General features: G+C 43.7%; 1 protein-coding gene across 1 annotated transcript in view; it reads left to right on the forward strand.

The window, feature by feature from the left end:
* The window catches only part of GRM8 (glutamate metabotropic receptor 8), a 1,458,522-nt gene that overhangs the window by 826,422 nt on the left and 609,797 nt on the right, over nucleotides 1–22,303 (forward strand). The window contains exons 3-5 of the mRNA XM_044280260.1: nucleotides 485–620; nucleotides 1,122–1,276; nucleotides 3,764–3,901. Coding sequence (XP_044136195.1) covers nucleotides 485–620; nucleotides 1,122–1,276; nucleotides 3,764–3,901 — 429 coding nt within the window. The remainder of the gene's footprint in view (nucleotides 1–484; nucleotides 621–1,121; nucleotides 1,277–3,763; nucleotides 3,902–22,303) is intronic.

Here is a 22,303-nt window from a genome sequence, read left to right on the forward strand (position 1 = left end):
GATGCCATTAGATATGTGTAATGATGTAGTTCTATTCTCCATAGCCTCATCGTATAATATAGTATGTGACTGGATCCTCTGGTAATTACATGCCATGACCTTATAGGATTACCTGCATGTACTCCTATCATGTCTTCTCCTGTTTTGATGCTACTGAGTTCACCTCATCACATTTATACCCTGCTTTATCTACATTATCTTTGCAGTAACAACCACTTGTAGCTGAGTGTCAAGCAAGCACTAAATATCTTCATTTTCTTCTCATTTCCTGTTTATCAAGCCAGACCCTGCAGACAAAACATTATAGGATAGCCTCTCTTCCAGTGCAATATACCATTAAGCATGATGTGTACACATGTAGAGGTAATTGAGGTGGATTGATGCTAGATCTGTTTATATAAACCAAATAGAGCTCACAAGAAGCATTAATCAGTAATCCTCAAAGTGTGGCTTTTCTGAGATGAAGCGTATTATGTCTTTACAGGTGGTGTTTGCATTGCCCAATCACTGAAAATCCCCCGTGAACCCAAACCAGGAGAATTTGATAAAATCATTAAGCGCCTGCTGGAAACCCCTAATGCTCGGGCAATAATCATCTTTGCAAATGAAGATGACATAAGGTGATGGTTATCTCCTATTGTTTGTGGCATGTTTGATCTTTTCCAGTGGCAGGAGAATTGTGCAAACCTATTTCTTTCTTATCAGTTTTAGATTAACGCGTCAAGCATACCCTTGTGAGACTGGAGGTGTAGGAAATTTCAATTGCATTTAGACAAATGTTGTTCAGCAGTTCCTATGAGACAATCTCACTGTCTTTCTGTAACGGTAGAATGTCCTGTGGATTAAGACATAAGATTGAATGAGATAAATGAAATGAGAATGATAGACAATGTATGGTACATTAGGGTTAGGAGAAAACAAATTAACATGAACTGCAGACACGGAGAAGGGCTACAGCTTTTTTCTTTTATTCTGTCTGAAGTTAGAATCAAGTTGACAGAAAGATTGACTAATCGTTTCCTCCCTGGATGCTTAGTGAATCTGGTTAATGTGTCTCGACTGAAATCAATGGACATTTCTTTCCTTCTATTTTCTTTCTATTCTTTTTTTTGTTCCTACAGACGAATCCTTGAAGCAGCTAAAAGAAACAATCAAACTGGACATTTCCTTTGGATTGGATCAGACAGCTGGGGCTCCAAAATCACGCCAGTTTACCAACAAGAGGAGATAGCAGAAGGAGCCGTTACAATCCTACCAAAGAGAGCCTCAATAGATGGTAATATTCCCCTTTTTCATGAAAAATAAAAATAGAATAACAGTCACTATGACACTTAGCACAATCCTATAATTTATAGCATCAATCACACACTTCATATAATATGTCGCAATTTTCCACTCAAGCTGGTTAAATAGCTGTAACTAAAGTTGAGACAATAGATTTTCTAGAATCAAAATTGTGCCCAATTATTTATTCATTTTCTACAAAAAAAATCTAATTATTTAGAATCTGAGTTTACACTTTTTTGGTGGCTTTTGTGTTATATGCCTGCATGAATAACTCTTGAAAAAATTGCAATGTATCAAAAAAAACACACCAAGAGGAACATTTAAGACCAGCATTTTACATGCCTGTCTGAATCTTTTTCTTGCTGCCATCAGATGCATTTGATTTTTAAGAGGTGCATGCCTCCTGAATAATTGTGGTGCAACTGTACAGGTCCATGTGCCAGAACTTAAATTTACACAAGAAAGGGATCTGGTGTATATTTCAGGTATAATCTACACCTGCAGTAGATTTTAATAAATGTGTCATGCAGGCAAAATCTGACTCTGTACAACTCACTCCCCAGCCCACTGGGGAGTCCGTTTTTTCAAAACCACTGAAGAAGTTATACAGTTTTGTCCAACCTTTTGGACTTTTTGATATCAGTTTTCTGGAATACATGGGTTGAAAAATGTCCCTCACAGTGTATGACATCAGTCTAAGGGACATTCATATTATATATATTTAAAATACTAGTACATCAAACTTGCAGTTCTGTCACATGGCAGCTGTTTAGGAAACATGTGCTTGGCCTGACCAGTAAAGCTTCCACTTTTGTACAAAGTCCACTGAGTATTGTATGCACAAGTGGTGGCGGACCTGTGGCACAGGTGCCAGGGGCAGCACTCAGAGTCCTCTATGTGGGCACCCATAGCCTGGAAACGTATAAGGTGTACAAATATGCCTCATTCTTCTCCTGCCATTCATCAGTGCAGAGCGCACTATGCACAGGCAGAGCATTGAATGTAGGCAAGCTATTATAGCTAAGTGCATGGAAGGTATTGGACCTAAATGTCCACAGTAAAAGGCTAGTGTGCTGTTGTTAAGGGGTTTAGTGCTCTTTGCTTAAGGGTCAATTCACGCGTCCGCAGATCCGCAAAACACGGAGGCGGCAATGTGCGTTCCGCATTTTGCAGACCACACATCGCCGTCACTAATAGAATATGCCTATTCTTGTCCACAATTGCGGACAAGAATAGGACATGTTCTATTTTTTTCGGGAAAGGAAATGCAGACCCGGAAGTGCGGGTCCGGGTCCGCATTTCCAGAGCCGGGCCACACATCGTGTGGCCCCATAGAAATGAATGGGTCCGAAATTGCGTACGTGTGAATGGGGCCTAAAGGGGTTTTCCAGGATCAAGATATTGATGGCCCATCCTCAATCTCGGTGAGCATCCACCATTTTTCTTGGCCGGTAATCACTGGCACTTGTGTCTCTCCTTCATGTAGAGCACCCTGTTATTTTTTATTATTTTTGCTTACATATGCAATCTGCAAACCATCAATGTAGTGGTAACAATACCGCTTTATCCCATTCATTTCATGCTGCAATACACAGCATTGGCACCTTTACATAGTTGGTAGACAGGCTCTTCAGTCTGCTTATCTGTGGGGGTGCGAAGAGTCAGACTCCTAGTGATTTGATATTGATTGCCTATCCTGAGGATAAACCCTCTGGCCGCTTTCAGACAAGCGAGTTGTACACTCCGGACTCGGAGTGTGAGTATATCACAGCTCTCGTTCTGAACTTCCAGCACTGCCAGTGTTGCATAGCATTATATTGCTTTATGATGCTATGTAACCCTTACAGTTCTGGAATGTATTGGATAACACTGACAGAATTATGTCAGTGTTATCCAATGCATTCAGACCTCTACCGGTTACATAGCATCATAAATCAATATAATGCTACGCGACCCCGGCAGTGCAGGGAGAACAGGATGGAAGCTGTGATATACTCATGCTCCGAGTGCGGAGTGTACAACTCACTCACCTGAAAGGGCCCACTGTATCTTGAACCCAGAAAAGTCCTACAGTGTAGAGTTAGCAAACCAAGCAATAAATGCTATTTGTCTATTAAAAATCTACTATAATAGAAAAATAAAGTTTTGGTTAAAAATACTAACAACAATTTTAACAGTATTATTAACTTTTACTGTTATAATCTTTTTTGTACAAAAATGAGGTCAACTATATAGTAGATTATTAGGTATGATAGTAATTATAGGTTAAAGCTGATGCTATGGACCTCACAGCACATTTATTGAAAGCAATTACAATACAACATAAGAAATTATAGCAAGATGAAACAAATCCCCTGCCTGACTGACCGTAACACCAGTCCAGATCACCATTACATCACATATGGTAGAGCAGATGGCACTGCTTTCAGTGGGGCACTTATGTGTATTAATGATCATTTTTGTTTTTGTGAAATAGGATTTGATAGATATTTTAGAAGCCGGTCATTAGCCAATAACAGAAGAAATGTATGGTTTGCAGAGTTTTGGGAAGAGAATTTTAACTGCAAACTGGGATCGCATGGCAAAAAGAACAGTCATTTAAAGAAATGCACTGGTAAGAACACTATTATTACCAGTTTATATGTTTAAAAAAATATATTTGTCTTCATCGTCTTACCTGTAGCAGGAGGAATAATAACTGTAATACACATGAATATGCTATATCATTAATTTTCAGAAATGTCCCAGTGTTACAGCATAACAATGAATGTTCCATAATGAAGCAACTATGAAGACAATGAGTAAAATGTTTTTTTGTTCTTGCAAATTGCTGCATCCTAACAAATACACGATAACTTGTCATTTTAATTGCCTGAGCTTTTTGGTTCTCTATGCAGAAACCTTTGTTAGAAGATTTGTCTACTTCGTGTTTGGTCAATTTTATTGAAGGTTTTATGTGCATTTGTTACTCTCCTATGGATTACTGCCAGGTCTTTTGGGTATGCAATCCTAGAGTCTGTTGATCTATTCTGATTGAGGACAGTCACATTCAAGCACATGCAAAGACGAATACTGACATAAATGGTTAGCTTTTAATGGCTAAAGGGGAGAATTTACCATTGTGGGTGTATTTGAGGTTAGTTTTTAGATTAGGGTTGCTGTCTGAACCTACACCAAATTTATTAAAATGGCACACAGTAATAGTAAATCTGGCACAAATGTGGTGAGATTTTTTTCAGTAAAAGTTTATCTAGGGGATGCCTGGAGTACAGTTGTGACTTTAAAAAAATTACAATTCATAAATGCATCACAACAGTGATCTATTCTCAAATTTGGACCAAATTTTTACTCCAAATCTGTAGGTGGCACTTGAAGACAAAGCGCTCAAAATGTCACAATATTTTTGTGTAAGTGACCCCAAAAAGTTTCAAAGCCACGGCTTGTGACTTTTTGAAGATAAAATTCTGGCCTTTATGGCTTGATTAAATCCCACTTTTTGTTTCTTAAATACCGACCTTGAACGCTGCATTTCCTGGAACTCTGGATTCTCTTAGTATGTCATTTTAATTAAATTGTCTTCTAAAATTTGCTGCTTAACTTTTAGAGAGATCATTAGACCAAAAGTTTGGACACACCTTCTCATTCAAAGTTTTCTTTATTTACATGACTATGAAAATTGTAGATTCACACTGAAGGCATCAAAACTATGAATGAACACATGTGGAATTATATACATAACAAAAAAGTGTAAAAACAACTGAAAATATGTCATATTCTAGGTTCTTCAAAGTAGCCACCTTTTGTTTTGATTACTGCTTTGCACACTCTTGGCATTCTCTTGATGAGCTTCAAGAGGTAGTCACCTGAAATGGTCTTCCAACAGTCTTGAAGGAGTTCCCAGAGATGCTTAGCACTTGTTGGTCCTTTTGCCTTTACTCTGCGGTCCAGCTCACCCCAAACTATCTCGATTGGGTTCAGGTCTTGTCACTGTGGAGGCCAGGTCATCTGGCACAGCACCCCATCACTCTCCTTCATGGTCAAATAGCCCTTACACAGCCTGGAGGTGTGTTTGGGGTCATTGTCCTGTCGAAAAATAAATGATGGTTCAACTAAACGCAAACCAGATGGAATAGCATCCCGCTGCAAGATGCTGTGGTAGCCATGCTGGTTCAGTATGCCTTCAATTTTGAATAAATTCCCAACAGTGTCACCAGCAAAGCACCCCCACACGATCACACCTCCTCCTCCATGCTTCACGGTGGGGACCAGGCATGTAGAGTCTATCCGTTCACCTTTTCTGCGTCGCACAAAGACACGGTGGTTGGAACCAAAGATCTCAAATTTGGACTCATCAGACCAAAGCACAGATTTCCACTGGTCTAATGTCCATCCCTTGTGTTCTTTAGCCCAAACAAGTCTCTTCTGCTTGTTGCCTGTCCTTCGCAGTGGTTTCCTAGCAGATAGTCTACCATGAAGGCCTGATTCACACAGTCTCCTGTTAACAGTTGTTCTAGAGATGTGTCTGCTGCTATAACTCTGTGTGGCATTGACCTGGTCTCTAATCTGAGCTGCTGTTAACCTGCGATTTCTGAGGCTGGTGACTCGGATTAACTTATCCTCCGCAGCAGAGTCTTCCTTTCCTGGGGCGGTCCACATGTGAGCCAGTTTCTTTGTAGCGCTTGATGGTTTTTGTGACTGCACTTGGGGACACTTTCAAAGTTTTCCTATTTTTTCGGACTGACTGACCTTAATTTCTTAAAGTAATGATGGCCACTCGTTTTTCTTTACTTAGCTGCTTTTTTCTTGCCATAATACAAATTCTAACAGTCTATTCAGTAGGACTATCAGCTGTGTATCCACCTGACTTCTCCACAATGCAAATGATGGTCCCAACCCCATTTATAAGGCAAGAAATCCCACTTATTAAACCTGACAGGGCACACCTGTGAAGTGAAAAACATTTCAGGTGACTACCTCTTGAAGCTCATCAAGAGAATGCCAAGAGTGTGCAAAGCAGTAATCAAAGCAAAAGGTGGCTACTTTGAAGAACCTAGAATATGACATATTTTCAGTTGTTTCACACTTTTTTTGTTATGTATATAATTCTACATGTGTTAATTCATAGTTTTGATGCCTTCTGTGTAAATCTACAATTTTCATAGTCATGAAAATAAAGAAAACTCTTTGAATGAGAAGGTGTGTCCAAACTTTCGGTCTGTACTATATGTATATATTATTTATTCTTATTATCTTTCAAATAATGTTATGGTTTTATCTATTTCACATCTACATATTATATAATTAATGTTGAACATTTCATTATAGATTTAATAATGTTCCAATAAATTGATAATCCAGTACTTGCACAAAATAGGTATGTGTTGCCTTTTATAAGGAGTTATATTAATTGATAAATACAGAAACAGACATTGAAATACCTATATACATATAGATGAACTTTTCTCATCACGGCAGAGTTTATTTCATTTTGAAAAGCATATTTCATGCTTTATTGTTAGTATTTGTGTTGGTTACTTAGGAGATGACCACATGGTCAGGTTTCCTGATGCAGTTGTATCTGTCTATTATACTTTTTCTTCTTTTATGATCCAATCCTGATGTTGGCTTCCAAAACTGCATGCAGAAACCTGACTGTGTGGCCATACTCTTAGGGTTATTTTCTTTGGGCCCCCCAGTATTATGTGTGCAGCTAGTCACTCTAGTTTCCCTGCCTGAAAGCTAAGAAAATTACACCTATGTAATAATCTTGCAATTAAAATTCTGCTCAAGTTGTGTTTTTAAACTATTGTGTTTAGAGAAAAATGACACTAGAAATTATTCTCTTCTACATTGATCTTACAAAATGTGAATCACTGATTTGCTGTGAATATTGAACCTACCAAATTGAATTTAACATTTCCAGTCAACACTTTGAACTCTAGGGAGAAAAAAAACATATCATTTGTTAATGAAATGATTTTGATTCAGAGAATCTCTAAGGATAATAAACTTAGGAAAATGCTATATAATCAGAAATAAATATACATTTCTGTATGTTGTAATTGAACATATGCCATATTTTTGTACTATAAATAAGATGCACTCCCCCCCCCCCAAAAGTGTGTGTGGGTGTGTGGGGAAGGGGGGAAATAGCAGTGCGTCTGCGTCGTATAGTCCAAATGTACAGTCCGACACTGCCCCGCAATTTACATTGCCATCAAGTGTAAATTGCAGTCCGCGCTGTGTGACGTAAGGGCAGTTGCCTGCATAGCATGGCCTGTGATGTACACTTGCCAGTAATGTAAATTTCAGTGTGGTGTCAGGCTACATTCTGACATTTATATGATGGCAACAAACCATGCTTCCCAACCTGACTGCTGCTTCTGGAATTAGAAGGTGCCCCGTCAGCAGGAGCAAGACAGAGGGAGGTGCTGGAAGATCAAGGACTTCCTACCTGTGCTGTTCTGCTACTGAAGGGAGACAGCAAACGGTGCTAGAGGATCACAGGCTTCTTGCCTGCGCTGTACTGCTGCTTGAGAGACGGTGGGTGGTTCTAGAGGATCGCCCTGCCTGCGCTGTTTTGCTGCTGGAGGGAGATGGGAGGCTATGCTCTGAAGCTGGATGGAGATGTGGCTGGTTCAGGCTTTCCTCTTTTAGCATGCCTGTGCTGCCTGTAAATGCCTCTACTACGTGACTGCATGCCGGCTTAGGTAACATTATTCAGTGTGCAGTGTCCCCCAATAAAGTGTGCCCCAATAAATTATCCCAATACTTTTATAAGACTAATATACTGTACCATAATAAAGTGGCCAATACAGTGTCCCCAAATAAAGTGTGTCCCAATAGTGTGTACTTAGCAGCAGTCCCCCTCCATAACAGTGTTTTGGCAGCAGATCCCCCATAACAGTGTGTCAGCAGCAGATCTCCACCATAATAGTGCGTCAGCAGCAAATTTTCCCCATCAGAGTGTGTAAACAGCAGATCTCCCCCATAACAGTGTGCTAACAGCATATCCCCACATAACAATGCGTCAGAAGCAAATCCCCCCATTACAGTGCATCAACAGTAGATACCCCTATAACTGTGCTCAAAATCTCTCCTCATTTGTTAGTGACACTAATGAGAGTTGTAATGCTGCTGGTCGTTTATGTTTCCATTTTTGAAATATTATTCTGTTATTTCATTAACTATTTTAGCACAACTCTTGATTCAAAAGATTTTTTTTCTGATTTTCCACCTCTAAAATCTAGGCGCTTCTTATAGTCAGAAAAATATGGTAGATTAGACATGAGCAAACCACTCAAGATTCGGTTTGGATCAGGTTCTTCAAATTTTTGAAAAAGTACAATTCAGATCTGAATCAGTTTGGGTCGAACTGAAGTGACTTCAGTTGCCCTGGACCCAGTGTCCAAAAATTTTGCGTTGACAGGGCCAGAATGCCTGTTCATATGACATGCACAAGTGTTTTTGTGATTGCAAGAAGAAAAAGTGGCTCATTATGAACAAGACAGCAGCAGGGAGCAGCAGTTAGTGCAGTGTGGATATTGAAAGGGTACAGCTATAGTGGCATGGAGCATAAAAGGCAGTTTATGGGTAGTAATAAGAGTAGTAGTTGTAATAGTAGCAGTGGTAGTAGTGGCAGATGCTTTGTGTTAATAGAGGTAGCAGTATGGGATTAGCAGCGATGAGCTGAAGCAGCAGCTGAAGCAGCAGCTAAGGAAGCGGTAGTTGCAGCAGCAGCCATATGGTACATGTTGGCAGGCAGGCTGGAGCATGATGGAGGCAGCAGCAGCCTTACATAAGATGATGGTTGGCAGGCCGCAGAAGTGGCATCATGGTGGTTGTGGCATGATGGAGGTGGCAGCAGCAGCTATATAGAACATGATGGTAGGCAGGTCACAGAAGTGGCATGATGGTGGTGGGGGGCAGAATGTGATGGTAGGCAGATAGCAACATTGGCAAAATGGAGCACCACCAGCAAGGCCAGATCTATTTATCGGGCCTCAGCCAGAAGTGTGTGAAAATCCTCCTGAATCCAGGCTTGGTTCATCTTGACAAAAGTGATGTTATTGTCCCCAACAGCTATAAGACAGACATAAAGATGTGCCAGCTGCTCTTCTTCCACTGTGGTCCCCTGCTGCATGAGCGTCAGCATCTTTTCTAAAATAAATATGAGAAGGATGACATTGTTCAAGCCACAGTTGTCCTTGTTGACAAACTTTGTGGCTTCTTCGAAGGGCTTCAGCACCTGACAGGCATCTTGGATGAGTTGCCACTGCCTGACCATGAAGCAACACATGTGCTCTATGCTGCTTTGGCTGTCTGCTGTTCTAACAGATGTTTGAGCATGTGCAATGATGAATTCCAGCAACTTGGCACATCTCTGATTAAGCAGTATAGAGGCAGGCCATTCTGTCACCGCAGGTCCAGGAGAGCTTTTCTCACCACGTAAGAGTGGCTAAAGTGCAGTCTCCTAGTCTTTGCCAGCATATTGTTCAAGCCAGTGTACTTATTAAGAAAATGTTGCACAGCTAGGTTGATGATGTGTGCAATGTAGGGAGCATGTGTTGTTTCTCAGGTTCAGGGCAGCCACAATGTTGCACCTATTGTCGCTAACCACGTTGCCCAGTAGGAATTGGCGGGGTGACAGGCAGCAGGTTGTTTGCTGCTTGATGAACTTGCGCAACTGCTCATCTGTGAGGGTAGTCCCGCCTAGGCCAATCAGCTCCAACACAGTGTGGCAACGCTTGACTTGACACGTTATTGAAAGAAGAGGTAGTGCGAGTGACTCCATGCCCAGCTGCTGTTGGGGGCAGGAATGTGTTTATAGAGGAGCAGGTGGCAAGTGCCAAGTGTGGGAACCAGGGTGAAACAATCATGGGGGTCAAAAGGACCTGGCCTTGTTGCCGGAATGCTGCCTCGCCACTGTCAAAAAAAAACATTGACCCAGTTGGCCGTAAAATAAATGTCCTGTCCCTGCCTGTAAAAGCTGCTCCAGGTGTCCACCATAGCATGAACTTTAGCATGAACTTTAGCCAGGGAGTATCTCACGTTGTGAGTAAGGCCGAACCTCAGGTCAAAGTTTGCGTTCGGGACCCGAACTTGACTCGAACTTGACCCCGAACCCGGACCCCATTAAAGTCAATGGGGACCCAAACTTCACTTTATTATTTTCCGTTATAACATGTTATAATGGAAAATAATAGCATTCTTAAGACAGAATGCTAAATAAAATGGCTATTGAGGGGTTAAAAAAAACCAACTCCGCTCATCCAGTTGATCATGCAGCCGGTATCCGAGGTTAGTTTTTTAAAAATATTTTTAACCCCTTAATGGCCATTTTATTTAGCATTCTGTCTTAAGAATGCTATTATTTTTCATTATAACCATCTTCAACCCTAGTTGTGACCACATGAAAGTACAAGGCTGGGATGACTTTTTGGAAAAAATATGGCCAACTAGGCCAATAGCCTAGTGCACGCCATTAGATCCCTAAAGGCAGCAGACTCGAGTAAATAGTATGGCAGCAACTGGAATGCCAGCAACTTGGCAAGGTGGAAATAAAACTTTTGCACCATCAGATTGCTGGGCGCGTATAGTTGTTTCCTGGCCACACATTCCGTTATGGATGGCTGACTATGGAGCAGAGGAGAAGTCTGAGTGGAAGAAGAAGAAAGGAATAATGATGATGTGAAAAACACTGTACAGCCTATGAATGAGCCTTGGCTGTAGCAAGGGAGACTGGGAGAAGGAGAGAACTCCTGCTGCAGTGGCTGCACCATCTCTGTTTGTCCATGGGATGGGGTGATGTCGCTTCCTGTGGTTCAACATAGCTGTGGTGTCTATATTTGTGTTTGCCTGCCCACATCTATTTGCTCTTGCACATGCACATGCAATGCTTTTGTCTTCCCACTGCGTGGCGAAAAAAGCAGATGTGGCCCTGGCTGTTCTTTAGAGATACATGGACACTTTATTGAATCTGTCATAACCCTCCTCCTCTGATGTTGCCTCCTCCTCAGCACCCTAATCCGGCTTTCAAGTATTGTCCAGCACACAATTAGCATCAGGGTCCTCAACTTCCCTTTTACTTCCATCAGACTGTGGGATATCATGATGGGTACTTTGGCTCCCCTTCTTTACTCCAACTGCTAATGTTGATGTTCCCAACACCAATACAACAGTTTACTATGCCACTACTACCACCAACACAGCTGTGGTCTGCAGCCTCCTCTTTCACCTCCCCCTCATGGCAGTACAAATGCTGACTCAACTATAATGTTGTGCCTTTCCGAAGCCAGCAAGGCTAACTGCGGCCAACTACTACTACTACTTCTGGCCGGAAAACTGGTGCTGCTACTACCCACATTCTTGCTTTGGGTCTTTCGTTTGGAACCCTCCTGTAGCCCTGACTTATTTGGGCCTCTCAAATAATAATGGGCACTACCCTGTGTAGTTATCACATATATATGCTGGTTTGAATATATTTAATAACCCCTCACAAAAAAGTGGAAATTCAAAACATGTAGAAATAGAATACATGGAAACATACACTTGAGGCCTAATGCTCAATTTCATGTTATCACTCATAGGTAAGTTGTTACTAAAGTCTCTGTATTGGTGTACTGATCACATCTTCAAAACTTCATTCCAACCATGTAGAAGTAGAACAAAAGGAATACAATTTTTAGCAGGCACTCACTTTTCAACTGGATACACGTATGTTTATTGATTAAAATGGTTAAAAAATAAAAATGAAAGGTTAAGAATTGATTGATAAATAGTAGCTCCTCAACTAGATCACTACAAACTATATGTATAAATATATATAGAGAGATAAATGAGGCAGCTGATTAAACTCGATTGCTGGCTATGACTGTATAGTAGTGCACTTATTTAGTTAATAAAATGTATAGGCAGTCCCAATGTTGGAGGTGCTAGATCAAAGCGGCTTTGGGTACAATAGTTTGTGGTTCCAATGATTATATGAGAAGTCCCCGTATTATACACGCCATATTGTGATAGTTATCGTCAGGGTAACGCGTTTTGGGACACAAAGTCTCTCTGCTAAACTTTGCTCCAAAAGAGACAAGGGACTTTGTGTCCCGAAACGCGTTTGGGAAAAGAAAGGGTCCACCTCATATCAAAGTGATCACTAAGGATTTAAAGCAAAGGATTTCTAAAGCATTCATCATTGAACTGTCATTCGCTTCATGGAGCCTTCGGGTCACATGATCGGAGCCCCTAGTCACGTGGACAATCACGTCTTCATTCACTTAGTAAAATACGCATGCGGAAAATCCGCACCAAATCTGCACGCAAATCCGCATGCAAATCTGCACCAATTGATGCGGATTGACTGCACAGATTTGCCTGCGAACACCTGCGGATTTCAGATGAATCCTGAACGTGTGCATGTACCCTAAAGAGGAAGGCCTAAACTAGAGGTAAGACCAGTGCCACATACTACGCGGGACACCACGTCTAGGCACATCCTCGGAACGATATCCCCAGAAATGTGAGTTACCCTAATATTACTAAAAGGTGAAGTACTGTTCTGACGACAACAATTTGATTGTGGTATATGAAGCTATACAATAGGTGACAGTGTCTGTATGGTGGTTTGTGAAACTAATACCCTGACGATAACTATCACAATATGGCGTGTATAATACAGGGACTTCTCATATAATCATTGGAACCACAAACTATTGTACCCAACTGTGTCCGTCAAAGCACAGTTTTTGTTCTGGGTTGAAATACAATTCCCAATTTAGCAATTTCCTAATTTAGTGGTTTCTGCTGTATCAGGCCTACTTTAAATACATCCCTAAAAGGGTATATTAGATTCAAGGTGCAGATAGGGTCATTCTCAATAACTTGACACACACGCTACTGTGCATATCCCAGTCTAATTCTGTCCGTAAACGTATACCTGTCACCCAGCGCCTAAATAATAGGCTTCAAATTTATATTCATCCAAATCTGTGGTTATTGTTGTAGCTGGGCAAGTTATTTAGTGTCCGTCAAAGCACAGTTTTTGTTCTGGGTTGAAATACAATTCCCAATTTAGCAATTCTCTAAATTAGTGGTTTCTGCTGTATCAGACCTACTTTAAATCTATCCCTAAAAGGGTATATAAGATTCAAGGTGCACATAGGGTCATTCTCAATAACTTCACACACATGCTACTGTGCATATCTCAGTCTAATTCTGTCTGTAAACGTATACCTGTCACCCAGCGCCTAAATAATAGGCCTCAAATTTATAGTCAGCTAAATCTGTGGTTACTGCTGTGCCTGTATTAGTGTAATACGGTACCTAAATAGATAGCCAGATAGTGTTAGGTGTCTGTAAAAAAAGGCCTGAATTTGAATTCAATACATTGGGCCAAATAATATTTTGGTTGTTGTGGTGAACGATAACAATGAGGAAAACATCTAGTAAAGGACACGGACATGGTCGTGGTGGTGTTAGTGGACCCTCTGGTGCTGGGAGAGGACGTGGCCGTTCTGCCACAGCCACACGTCCTAGTGTACCAACTACCTCAGGTCCCAGTAGCCGCCATAATTTACAGCGATATTTGGTGGGGCCCAATGCCGTTCTAAGGATGGTAAGGCCTGAGCAGGTACAGGCATTAGTCAATTGGGTGGCCGACAGTGGATCCAGCACGTTCACATTATCTCCCACCCAGTCTTCTGCAGAAAGCACACAGAAGGCGCCTGAAAACCAAGCCCATCAGTCTGTCACATCACCCCCATGCATACCAGGGAAACTGTCTGAGCCTCAAGTTATGCAGCAGTCTCTTATGCTGTTTGAAGACTCTGCTGGCAGGGTTTCCCAAGGGCATCCACCTAGCCCTTCCCCAGCGGTGGAAGACATAGAATGCACTGACGCACAACCACTTATGTTTCCTGATGATGAGGACATGGGAATACCACCTCAGCATGTCTCTGATGATGACGAAACACAGGTACCAACTGCTGCGTCTTTCTGCAGTGTGCAGACTGAACAGGAGGTCAGGGATCAATACTGGGTGGAAGACGATGCAGGGGACGGTGAGGTCCTAGACCCCACATGGAATGAAGGTCGTGCCACTGACTTTCACAGTTTGGAGCAAGAGGCAGTGGTGAGACCGAGCCAACAGCGTAGCAAAAGAGGGAGCAGTGGGCAAAAGCAGAACACCCGCCGCCAAGAGACTCCGCCTGCTACTGACCGCCGCCATCTGAGACCGAGCACCCCAAAGGCAGCTTCAAGGAGTTCCCTGGAATGGCACTTCTTCAAACAATGTGCTGACGACAAGACCCGAGTGGTTTGCACGCTGTGCCATCAGAGCCTGAAGCGAGGCATTAACGTTCTGAACCTTAGCACAACCTGCATGACCAGGCACCTGCATGCAAAGCATGAACTGCAGTGGAATAAACACCTTAAAAACAAGGAAGTCACTCAGGCTCCCCCTGCTACCTCTTCTGCTGCTGCCGCCTCGGCCTCTTCTGCTGCTGCCGCCTCAGCCTCTTCCTTCGCCTCTGGAGGAACATTGGCACCTGCCGCCCAGCAAACAGGGGATGTACCACCAACACCACCACCTCCGTCACCAAGCATCTCAACCATGTCACAAGGCAGCGTTAAGCTCTCCATCTCACAAACATTTGAGAGAAAGCGTAAATTCCCACCTAGCCACCCTCGATCCCTGGCCCCGAATGCCAGCATTTCTAAACTACTGGCCTATGAAATGCTGTCATTTAGGCTGGTGGACACAGACAGCTTCAAACAGCTCAAGTCGCTTGCTGTCCCACAGTATGTTGTTCCCAGCCGGCACTACTTCTCCGTGCCTTCCCTGCACAACCAAGTATCCGATAAAATCAAGTGTGCACTGCGCAACGCCATCTGTGGCAAGGTCCACCTAACCACAGATACGTGGACCAGTAAGCACGGCCAGGGACGCTATATCTCCCTAACTGCACACTGGGTAAATGTAGTGGCAGCTGGGCCCCAGGCGGAGAGCTGTTTGGCGCACGTCCTTCCGCCGCCAAGGATCGCAGGGCAAGATTCTTTGCCTCCTGTTGCCACCTCCTCCTACTCAGCTTCCTCCTCCTCTTCTTCCACCTGCTCATCCAGTCAGCCACACACCTTCACCACCAACTTCAGCACAGCCCGGGGTAAACGTCAGCAGGCCATTCTGAAACTCATATGTTTGGGGGACAGGCCCCACACCGCACAGGAGTTGTGGCGTGGTATAGAACAACAGACCGACGAGTGGTTGCTGCCGGTGAGCCTCAAGCCCGGCCTGGTGGTGTGCGATAATGGGCGAAATCTCGTTGCAGCTCTGGGACTAGCTGGTTTGACGCACATCCCTTGCTTGGCGCATGTGCTGAATTTGGTGGTGCAGAAGTTCATTCACAACTACCCCGACATGTCAGAGCTGCTGCATAGAGTGCGGGCCGTCTGTTCGCGCTTCCGGCGTTCACATCCTGCCGCTGCTCGCCTGTCTGCGCTACAGCGTAACTTCGGCCTTCCCGCTCACCGCCTCATATGCGACCTGCCCACCAAGTGGAACTCCACCTTGCACATGCTGGACAGACTGTGCAAGCAGCAGCAGGCCATAGTGGAGTTTCAGCTGCAGAACGCACAGTTCAGTCGCACTGCGGAACAGCACCACTTCACCACCAATGACTGGGCCTCCATGCGAGACCTGTGTGCCCTGTTGCGCTGTTTCGAGTACTCCACCAACATGGCCAGTGGCGATGACGCCGTTATCAGCGTTACAATACCACTTCTATGTCTCCTTGAGAAAACACTTAGGGCGATGATGGAAGAGGAGGTGGCCCAGGAGGAGGAGGAGGTGGAAGAGGGGTCATTTTTAGCACTTTCAGGCCAGTCTCTTCGAAGTGACTCAGAGGGAGGTTTTTTGCAACAGCGGAGGCCAGGTACAAATGTGGCCAGCCAGGGCCCACTACTGGAGGACGAGGAGGACGAGGATGAGGAGGAGGTGGAGGAGGATGAGGATGAAGCATGGTCACAGCGGGGTGGCACCCAACGCAGCTCGGGCCCATCACTGGTGCGTGGCTGGGGGGAAAGGCAGGACGATGACGATACGCCTCCCACAGAGGACAGCTTGTCCTTACCCCTGGGCAGCCTGGCACACATGAGCGACTACATGCTGCAGTGCCTGCGCAACGACAGCAGAGTTGCCCACATTTTAACGTGTCCGGACTACTGGGTTGCCACCCTGCTGGATCCACGGTACAAAGACAATGTGCCCACCTTACTTCCTGCACTGGAGCGTGATAGGAAGATGCGCGAGTACAAGCGCACGTTGGTAGACGCACTACTGAGAGCATTCCCAAATGTCACAGGGGAACAAGTGGAAGCCCAAGGCCAAGGCAGAGGAGGAGCAAGAGGTCGCCAAGGCAGCTGTGTCACGGCCAGCTCTTCTGAGGGCAGGGTTAGCATGGCAGAGATGTGGAAAAGTTTTGTCAACACGCCACAGCTAACTGCACCACCACCTGATACGCAACGTGTTAGCAGGAGGCAACATTTCACTAACATGGTGGAACAGTACGTGTGCACACCCCTCCACGTACTGACTGATGGTTCGGCCCCATTCAACTTCTGGGTCTCTAAATTGTCCACGTAGCCAGAGCTAGCCTTTTATGCCTTGAAGGTGCTGGCCTGCCCGGCGGCCAGCGTTTTGTCTGAACGTGTATTCAGCACGGCAGGGGGTGTCATTACAGACAAACGCAGCCGCCTGTCTACAGCCAATGTGGACAAGCTGACGTTCATGAAAATGAACCAGGCATGGATCCCAAAGGACCTGTCCATCCCTTGTGCAGATTAGACATGAACTACCTCCCCATAACCATATTTTATTGTACTCCAGGGCACTTCCTCATTCAAACCTATTTTTATTTTCATTTTACCATTTTATTGCGAGGCAACCCAAAGTTGAATGAACCTCTCCTCTGTCTGGGTGCCGGGGCCTAAATATATGCCAATGGACTGTTCCAATGTTGGGTGACGTGAAGCCTGATTCTCTGCTATGAAATGCAGACTGATTCTCTGCTGACATGAAGCCAGATTCTCTGTTACGGGACCTCTCTCCTCTGCCTGGGTGCCTGGGCCTAAATATATGACAATGGACTGTTACAGTGGTGGCTGACGTGAAGCCTGATTCTCTGCTATGACATGCAGACTGATTCTCTGCTGACATGAAGCCAGATTCTCTGTTACGGGACCTCTCTCCTCTGCCTGGGTGCCTGGGCCTAAATATATGACAATGGACTGTTACAGTGGTGGCTGACGTGAAGCCTGATTCTCTGCTATGACATGCAGACTGATTCTCTGCTGACATGAAGCCAGATTCTCTGTTACGGGACCTCTCTCCTCTGCCTGGGTGTGTGGGCCTAAATATATGACAATGAACTGTTACAGTGGTGGCTGACGTGAAGCCTGATTCTCTGCTATGACATGCAGACTGATTCTCTGCTGACATGAAGCCAGATTCTCTGTTACGGGACCTCTCTCCTCTGCTTGGGTGCCTGGGCCTAAATATCTGACAATGGACTGTTACAGTGGTGGCTGACGTGAAGCCTGATTCTCTGCTATGACATGCAGACTGATTCTCTGCTGACATGAAGCCAGATTCTCTGTTACGGGACCTCTCTCCTCTGCCTGGGTGCGTGGGCCTAAATATATGACAATGGACTGTTACAGTGGTGGCTGACGTGAAGCCTGATTCTCTGCTATGACATGCAGACTGATTCTCTGCTGACATGAAGCCAGATTCTCTGTTACGGGACCTTTCTCCTCTGCCTGGGTGCGTGGGCCTAAATTTATGACAATGGACTGTTACAGTGGTGGCTGACTTGAAGCCTGATTCTCTGCTATGACATGCCAGTGGCGTAGCGTGGGTTGCCAGCACCCGGGGCAAGCCATTTATTGCCCCCCCCCCCAACCTGTGGACACGCCCCTTTTACAGATAATGTAGTAGTCCTATGTAACACCACAGATAACATGGTGGTAACTCTCTAAGTACAGATGATGTAGTAGATGGGTATAAGGCCCCAGAATTCAGAACACACACACAGTGTGACCTGAAGTCTGGGGCCAGGATGCGGCAGGGTGGGCCAAATTCTCAATCCACCCCCCAACCCTACCGTGAAACAAATATGTGTTTGGACATTACATATATCACTACAAAATATACAGGAGAATACAGCACCACATACCTCATCCATCCAGTGACGTCTCCTGTGATGTAGACTTTCCTCAGCGTCTTTATTCAGAGATAAGATCGCCATGACACCTTCTTTCAGCCGCGTCTCATCTCTGCAGAGTTTTATTATTATTAGTTATTTATATTATTAGCCATTATATATCCTAATAATACGGAGGGGGCCATTATATATTATAATAATACAGGGGGGTCATTATATATAGTAATTATACAGAGGGTCCATTATATATCCTAATATTTCAGAGGGGTCATTATATATAATAATTATACAGAGGGGCCATTTTATATATAATAATAATACAGAGGGGGCCATTATATATCCTAATATTACAGAGGGGTCACTATATATAATATACAAGGGGGGCATTATATATTATAGTTATACAGAGGGACCATAATATATAATAATTATACAAGGGGGCCATAATATATTCTATAGGGGGCCATTATATATTATAGTTATACAGAGGGGCCATAATAAATGATAATTATACAAAGGTGCATTATATATTATACAGAGGGGCCATTATATATAATAATTATACAAGGGGCTATTATATATTATACATAGGGGCCATTATATATTATAATTATACGGATAGGCTATTGATAATGGGCCCTCTGTATAATTCTAATATACTGTATAATGGCCCCCCTGTATAATTATTATATATAATGGCCCCTCTGTGTAATATATAACAACCCCTTGTATAATTATTATATATTATGGCCCCACAGTATAACTATAAATTATAGTTATACAGTGGGGCCATAATATTTACGGTAATAATTATACAGGGGGCCATTATATATTAGAATTTACAGAGGGCCCATTATTAATAGCCTCTCTGTATAATTATAATATATAATGGCCCCTATGTATAATTAATGATGGCCCCCTTATATAATTATTATATATTATGGCCCCAATGTATACCTATAAGCTGCCACATCAGAACCATGAATGCCAGACTGCCACGCCACCTATTTGGCCTGGCAGAGATCTGGCATTTCACTCATTGATTTATTACCATTATTATTGCATGCTGCTCAGTCTGGCTCACTGGCTCAGGGCTCACTCAGACTCAGGGCCTGATCAGTCTCTGACTCAACAGTTCTCTGTCTGGACTGGAGTCTAAAGTGACACAGTGCACACTGACTAGTGGACTCAGTCTTCTGCCGCGGCGCCGCCTCCTGCTCCTGGCAATCTTCTGCTGGCTCTGACTGTGTTTCCCGCCTGGAAAGTGGGCGGAGCCGGAGGGAGCCAGGCCAGCGGCCAGCCTAATGATTGCCACTAGGAGCAGGAGGCGGCGCCAACCATGTATCGTATGTTAATTAGTCAGACTGTCTAGTTGTTAACAGTTAACTAACCAACACAGTAGTGCGCCCGCCGCGATGACCGCACAAATGAATCATCGGGGCCGGGTGGGTGCACGCACTAAACAGCTCTCTGCCTCAGACTCTGGCCGGCCGTTGCGCGTCCTGAAAAAAACGCACAATATAAAAACTTTTCAGCCGGCGCCGGAGCGCCCCCCTGCAGTTTGGCGCCCGGGGCAACGGCCCACCTGCCCCCCCCCACGCTACGCCCCTGTGACATGCAGACTGATTCTCTGCTGACATGAAGCCAGATTCTCTGTTACGGGACCTCTCTCCTCTGACTGGGTGCCTGGGCCTAAATATATGACAATGGACTGTTACAGTGGTGGCTGACGTGAAGCCTGATTCTCTGCTATGACATGCAGACTGATTCTCTGCTGACATGAAGCCAGATTCTCTGTTTCGGGACCTCTCTCCTCTGCCTGGGTGCCTGGGCCTAAATATATGACAATGGACTGTTACAGTGGTGGCTGACTTGAAGCCTGAGTCTCTGCTATGACATGCAGACTGATTCTCTGCTGACATGAAGCCAGATTCTCTGTTACGGGACCTCTCTCCTCTGCCTGGGTGCCTGGGCCTAAATATATGACAATGGACTGTTACAGTGGTGGCTGACGTGAAGCCAGATTCTCTGCTATGGGACCTCTCTCCAATTGATATTGGTTAATTTTTATTTATTTTATTTTTACTTTAATTCATTTCCTTATCCATATTTGTTTGCAGGGGATTTACCTACATGTTGCTGCCTTTTGCAGCCCTCTAGCTCTTTCCTGGGCTGTTTTACAGCCTTTTTAGTGCCGAAAAGTTTGGGTCCCTATTGACTTCAATGGGGTTCGGGTTCGGGATCAAGTTCGGGTCGGGTTCGGATCCCGAACCCGAACATTTCTGGGAAGTTCGGCCGAACTTCTCGAACCCGAACATCCAGGTGTTCGCTCAACTCTAGTCACTGACTCTCTAAGATATTTTTTCCAGCAGACACTTTAAGACCCAACCACCCTCACAGGTCAAATACTGCAGAAAAGTACCAAGCCCACTCAGCACCAATCTGGGGGAATAATGCATTCCTGCTCACACACCATAAGTACAAAGCTGAAATCCTGCAAGCCTTACAGGAGTTTTTTCAATTTAACGTGGGCTCAGTAGATGACCCTCTTATAGTTTGGCAAGCCCATAAAGTATTTATTAGAGGTCTCCTTATTAAACTAAACCACACTGAAAAGAAAAGACGAGAAAAGGAGATTGCGCAGATCTTAGAAAAAAATTTACAACTGGAAAAAACTAACAAACAACAACCCTCAGCTGAAATCTCTGCTATACTTTGCTCCAAAAGAGACAAGCTGAGGAATATCCTTAATAGAGATTTCAACAAATCACTTCTCAAACTTAAAGCTAGATTCTACGCCCAAAGAAATAAAGCAGGTAAACGGTCAGCTCGCAAACTCAAACAACAATAAAGCAAAGCTAAAATCCCTTTCCTACTTCACCCACAGTCCAAAGCAAAACTGCTGGACCCCAGAGACATAGCAGATCAATTGCACCTGTACTGTAAAGCCCTGTACAACCTCAAAGAATACATAAAACTACTAGAAAATTATGAGACTTTAGTCCAAAACTTCCTAACCAAAGCCCAGTTGCCAAAACTTAAATCTCAGCTAGAATCCCTAAATGCTCCTATTGTGGAGCTAGAACAAAAAAAAACAGCTTCTTTCTCTTCCCCTGGTCCTGGCGGATTATAAAATGAATATTATAAGCATTTCTTAGCCCCTCTAAAGCAGACAAGCCTCAGATAACACAAGGCGACTATTTAATCTTTTCAACATAGCAGAGATTTAAATTATTCCCCTAAACACAGTCACATTAGACGCGGGGAAGGCGTTTGACCGCCTTCATTGGTCATTTGCCTTTTCTGTTCTGAGAATAATGGGTTTTACTGGTCCTATTGTTAATGCAGAGCAAGGGTTATACTCTGACTCTACAGCAAGGGTCTTTGTTAATAGAGTCCTTTCAGACACTATTCACCTCACCACACCAATGGATCTACGAATATTCGCTATATTGCTATAACTTTGTTTTTTAGAATATTCGTAATATTCTAAAACAAGAATATATAGCAATATAGCGAATATTCGTAAAATACACATATTAGCCATAGCCATAGCCAACCAATAGGAAAGTTGCCTTATACAGTAAAAAAAAAAGAATCGCAATACACGAATAATTAAATCACATATTATTCGCGATAAATAGAATAATGACGAATATTCAATTTCGACAAATATAAGACGAATATTCAATTGAATTTTTGCAAAATATCACAAAATCGAATATGGCACCTCCCGCTCATCACTACAGTGCTGGTGAGCTAACCCTCTAAAACATTATATGTGAGGGCCTTCAGGTGAGCTG

The sequence above is a fragment of the Bufo gargarizans genome, chromosome 2 (genome assembly GCF_014858855.1).
Source record: "Bufo gargarizans isolate SCDJY-AF-19 chromosome 2, ASM1485885v1, whole genome shotgun sequence".
NCBI lineage: Eukaryota > Metazoa > Chordata > Amphibia > Anura > Bufonidae > Bufo > Bufo gargarizans.